General features: G+C 47.1%; 1 protein-coding gene across 1 annotated transcript in view; it reads right to left on the bottom strand.

The window, feature by feature from the left end:
* Positions 1-5,067, bottom strand: part of KCNN3 (potassium calcium-activated channel subfamily N member 3) — a 119,268-nt gene extending 114,201 nt beyond the window's left edge. Inside the window, exon 1 of the mRNA XM_088467529.1 lies at positions 4,132-5,067. Within this exon, the coding sequence (XP_088323655.1) occupies positions 4,132-4,893 (762 nt within the window). The 5' untranslated portion in view covers positions 4,894-5,067. The remainder of the gene's footprint in view (positions 1-4,131) is intronic.
* Between the last annotated feature and the right edge of the window lie 936 nt (positions 5,068-6,003).

Raw genomic sequence — 6,003 nt, forward strand, 5'->3', positions numbered from 1 at the left:
TACTGTAATACTCTATTTATGAACATAGTACTGTAATATCTGGTCTGTTACTGTAATGCTCTATTTATGAACATAGTACTGTAATATCTGGTGCTCTCTGGTCTGTTACTGTAATACTCTATTTATGAACATAGTACTGTAATATCTGGTCTGTTACTGTAATGCTCTATTTATGAACATAGTACTGTAATATCTGGTGCTCTCTGGTCTGTTACTGTAATACTCTATTAATGAACATAGTACTGTAATATCTGGTACCCACTGGTCTGTTACTGTAATACTCTATGAACATAGTACTGTAATGTCTGGTGCTCTCTGGTCTGTTACTGTAATACTCTATTTATGAACATAGTACTGTAATGTCTGGTGCTCTCTGGTCTGTTACAGTAATACTCTAGTTATGAACATAGTACTGTAATATCTGGTGCTCTCTGGTCTGTTACTGTAATACTCTATTTATGAACATAGTACTGTAATATCTGGTCTGTTACTGTAATACTCTATTTATGAACATAGTACTGTAATGTCTGGTGCTCTCTGGTCTGTTACTGTAATACTCTATTTATGAACATAGTACTGTAATATCTGGTCTGTTACTGTAATACTCTATTTATGAACATAGTACTGTAATGTCTGGTGCTCTCTGGTCTGTTACTGTAATACTCTATTTATGAACATAGTACTGTAATATCTGGTCTGTTACTGTAATACTCTATTTATGAACATAGTACTGTAATGTCTGGTGCTCTCTGGTCTGTTACTGTAATACTCTATTTATGAACATAGTACTGTAATATCTGGTGCTCTCTGGTCTGTTACTGTAATACTCTATTTATGAACATAGTACTGTAATATCTGGTCTGTTACTGTAATACTCTATTTATGAACATAGTACTGTAATGTCTGGTGCTCTCTGGTCTGTTATTGTAATACTCTATTTATGAACATAGTACTGTAATATCTGGTGCTCTCTGGTCTGTTACTGTAATACTCTATTTATGAACATAGTACTGTAATATCTGGTCTGTTACTGTAATACTCTTATTTATGAACATAGTACTGTAATTTCTGGTGCTCTCTGGTCTGTTACTGTAATACTCTATTTCTGAACATAGGCCCTCATTCAGAGCCGTTCGCTATTTGCGGTCGTTCGTTTAAAAACAAGGGGTGGCTATTCAAATGATCCGTACGCACATTGCAGTCTGTTCACACCTCTAAGTCTGAACGAACGAGCAAAACATACGCTCGTTTATTTGTTAAAAACGCCCCCTGGCCGCACGCATCCTACGTCATGTCCGCTATTTATTAGATTAATCGAGTACATCGACCAGCGTATGAACTGCTCGCTATTCTTGTGGTTGGTGTTTGCTACCACAAATTTGCGTGCAGTTCTGGCTCTAAAATAACCCAGTGACGTGGTCAATGACGCTGCTGTTTTAAATATACACACCCATAAAACGCCCGTTTTGACCTTTAAGCACGCCTGCGTTCGGATCTCCACTCCCCATTTTCAAGCACCTTCCCCTGTTACCACCCACATACGCCTCATTCTGTCACTCAAAATAGCAGGCACTCGCTATATAGCGTACAAACGATTTTCGGCCGCACTGACTGGTTCGCGCATGCGTACTAAAAAGCGTACGCATGCGCAGATGTGCAAACATCGCTCGGAACGAGCGTACTGCCGCTAACGAGCGGCTCTGAATGAGGGCCATAGTACTGTAATATCTGGTGCTCTCTGGTCTGTCACTGTAATACTCTATTTATGAACATAGTACTGTAATATCTGGTCTGTTACTGTAATACTCTATTTATGAACATAGTACTGTAATGTCTGGTGCTCTCTGGTCTGTTACTGTAATACTCTATTTATGAACATAGTACTGTAACGTCTGGTACCCACTGGTCTAATACAAAATGTATTCTGTTAGGGAGGATATATAGTTGAGAGTCCAGGAGTGGGTGGGTTAATGTAAGTAACTCTATGAGTGCCTCTGTGTTGGTGACACACAGGAAGTAATAAGATGTTGAGGGAATTAACTAATTTTTCAGAGAGAGGCAACTTTTTAATGAGCTGCAGAACTCGCAGAATGGAAATTATTGATTTTCCTTCTGGAGCGGATGAAGATTTCAGTCTCCCTATGGGGATGGGGGGGGGGGGGACCACCCGCAACAACCCCCACCCTTCAGGGACGTTGTGCCTCTCACTACCTCTATACAGAGCTGCCTTACAGCAGAGGTGGCAGGAACCGTTGTTGAGGTCAGTTTGGGAGTGGATTAAGCACCTCACTACCAATGGTCTCCTACTAACACAAGATAGCATTTTTATTTTATTTTAAGGAGATGCGAGATTAACTTGAGCACGGCCGGCCGCGCTGTGCAAACCCACTGGTGTCTAGTGTTATTCACCCCTCCGAGCCATAGAAATCTCTTCCCTGTCTGCATTTCACACTGCTGTGTGACAGCTGCAAATGTCTTAAATTAGATGCATGTACAAGCGTTTAACAGCTGAATCCCCCCCCTCCCATTCTGTCAGCTCCGTGCACCATCCTGTCATTCAGTCCTACGGAGGCCACCGCATGCTGTAATGCAATGCAACGGGTGCCATCTAGGGTGACTATCAGTCTACCCCAGCGTGTGTGCTAACGCTCTGCCGGCCTACCAGCTGCTCTGGCACCCCCACACCCTCCATAACAAAATGAGATAGATGGATATGAGAGAGAGAGAGAGGGAGATAGAGAGAGAGAAAGATATAAGAGAGATGTGAGATAGATAGGTAGGTAGGAGAGAGAGAGAGAGAGAGAGAGAGAGAGAGAGAGAGAGAGAGAGAGGGAGATAGAGAAAGATATAAGAGAGATATGACATAGATGTGAGATAGGTAGGTAGGTAGGAGAGAGAGAGAGATAGATAGATAGGTAGGTAGGAGAGAGAGAGAGAGAGAGAGAGAGAGAGAGATAGATATGAGAAAGAGATATCTTATCACCACAAATGAAACTGTTCTGTAAAACGGTGCTTTTGAAATCTGAATGAATCCTCTGTGACAAATAACTCCAGGCCACACAGCAGTATAACACGGAGGACCAGCCCTGGCTGCATCAAGGCCTTGGTACATCAGTGGCATTTAGCAGACGTGGGGACCACAGAGCGTGAAATCCGCCTAAATCGCTAGGTCTGAGGAGGAATCTCATTTACTGCCACAGACCCCGCTCCCCAAAGGGCAGGAAGTTCTCCCCGACAGTTCTTTATATGGAACTAAACAATGTGAGTATTCTGTAAGCAGACGGTGCCCTGGGCTGCCGGACGGGGCTGACAAGCAGCGCTGAATGGTAAGGAGGATGCATCTCGTGACTGCAGAACCAGGGAGATCTCATTGTACATTCCACCAGCTTCCCGGGGCTGCTGCGGGGAAATGCAAGTGGCTCTTATAGCAGCAAGTAGGGAATGATAGAGGGGGGGCGACTAATCTGCCCCCCCCTCCTTCCTCACCCAGTGTGCATGTACCTGACACAGCGAGCATGGGAATCATACAGAACAGGCTCCGTTCCTGGAGACGTGGAGGAATGACACATGCACAGTACCTAGCTGCTCCTGCCTACCTCCTTGACACCTGTAGCCATTTTTCTCCCAGCATCCACCAGCCAGCGGATCCCAATATATGCTGTATACATTAGAATTATATATATATATGTAATGTGTGTGTATGTGCACATCCTTCGCTCTCTTCCATGGTGCTGTGAATGTTACACTTCTGGGAAATAGCTGGATAATTAATTTTCTGAGGATGAGAAGAGGGGAGCAGCCAACACACTAAACATACATAAGTGTTTGTGATTCCTGACAGGCAACTCTTTCAGGACCAGGGACCAGGCGAGCTGGCACTGAAGGAGACCACCTGCCCCGGGCGCCATCCATCTGCACGCCAGGCAGAACCTGTGGACTGCTCCCTGGTATAACCACCCTCTCTGGACTGCTAGGCAGGAGGAAGGAGCCATTTTTTTTTGCACAGTGCCAGAAGACCCTGTGTCCTCACACACTTTTTCTCTTTTTCTTCTTTCCCCCCCCCCCAACCCCACTACATCGCCCCCTACTTCTCTGGGCAGGGAGAGGGGAACAGGTGCCAATCATCCCTACCTTTTCGTACAAACCCCATGACAGTTCAGTCTCAATGACCATCACAACTATTCCAAACATCCCGAAAATCAGCGCGTAGTCACTCAGCCTCTTCCGCTTCTCGAAAAGCGCCCTCCTGTGCCCCAGCTTGTACCCGATGTTCTGGTGCTTCCTCTTGTTAGCTTTCGGGTAGTTGTTGGTGCTATTATTGCCTGAGTGTTGGTGGTTGTGGGTGGCGTTGGGGTGGTGGTGCAGCGTCTGATTGGAGAGGCGCTCATCCTTGGACGAAATGACAATCTCGGGCGGCGCGTTGGTGGAGTTGAAGACCTGAAGCGGCTGGCTCTCCGGCTCCGATTCTATCAGGTTCCTTCTCGAGGCACTTAGTCGGCTGAGGGGCTTCATGACCCCTCCTGTGTATTTACAAGAGCTCATGGCTATTTCGGTGAACGGGTTGCTGTCCCTCCTGTGGACGAGAGGACTGGCTTGTCTGTGCTTGTTGCATCCTCCGCCAGCCCCACTTGTAGACGCTGAAGTTGGAGAGTGTCCAACCAAGTGGTCACTTAAATTGAGCTGGCTGCCCTGCCTGGAGGAAGGGTGGAGAGCCGTGGAGTTGGTGGAAGGAGGTACCCTGCTGAAAGCTGTTGGAGAGGAGTGCAACAGGCTGTGCTGGAAGGTCTGGCTCTGCAGCTGGTTTGCTGAGTCCCCAGATAACGGACACTGACACTTAGGCTCATCATCCATGTCTCCAACCCCTGAATCGTGAAAGTGACCAGATGTGTCCATGGTCTGGATGGGATGAGTTACCTTCAGCCCCCCAATTCTGGCTCTCTGTATGTATATATCCTATAAGAGAGTGGAAGAAGGGGAGAGAGGGGGGGCTGATGATAAAGGAATATAGAGAATGTGCAGTTTCTCCCCCAGGTGTGCCGTGGTGCTAAAATCCTCAGCTCTTTGGAGACAGTTCCCAGTTCCAAGGTATCATTGTACGGCGAGGTGCTAGTGGCTTGGAGCTGTGTGCTTGCCTGGCTTGTCTCTCAATCGCTCGCTCTATCCCTCCAGTTACCAAGCCAAGCCCACCTCTTGGCAGTTCCCCCCCCTTATTGGCTCGTCTGGCAACTGTGACAAGCTGATCCAGCCCCACACCGTCACTTTAACCTCTCCGGAGCTAAAGACATCCACAGGTGAAGCAGGCAAGGCAGGACTGTAGCTGCAGCCGAACGCAGGACGGCACTCCCGGAGAGACCCTCTATTTGCCTGGCTTCATTTATCCTAACAATGATCGTGCAGATCACCAGCTGCTCCGAGCCTCACCCACCGCTGGCCACGTCCAGGGGGTCCTCTGAATGTCCGCAAGGGAATGAGTCCCGAGCTACCCCTCTCTCACACACACTCACGCACAGCATGTCACCAATTCACATTCATCATGCAGTGAGCCATCCTAATAAGGGGGCTTACATCTTCCTGCAGGGAGGAGGGGAGAGGATGGGGGGGATCACACTGGGAAGGAGTACAGGCACCGTACAATATTGCTTCTCCTCATTTAGATTGTAAGCTCTTTTCCGCTATTGTATATCACAGAGACATCCTGCTTACAATAAAATGTTGGCATGATGAGGCGATAATAGTGTTCCTGGAATCCTAATAACTGCAGAACCATGAATTGCTCACATTTGTGATAGAGGGAAAGAAAGAGGATCGTGGGGAAGCGGCATGTCAAAAACTAGGAAAGGAGATTGTAAGCTCTTCTGTGCAGGGTTTATATCCCCATAGTGTCATTTTATACGGGGCCGGTGTGCAGTTGAAGGCAAGTCTGGCGCAGTTGTTCCCTCATTGCGTGCATTTGCTCCTTATGCACGGCTGTACCCCTGTCTGCGATTGGGCCGCCCCTCTCTG

The sequence above is a fragment of the Taudactylus pleione genome, unplaced genomic scaffold (assembly GCF_031769625.1).
Source record: "Taudactylus pleione unplaced genomic scaffold, aTauple2 ptg000073l, whole genome shotgun sequence".
NCBI lineage: Eukaryota > Metazoa > Chordata > Amphibia > Anura > Myobatrachidae > Taudactylus > Taudactylus pleione.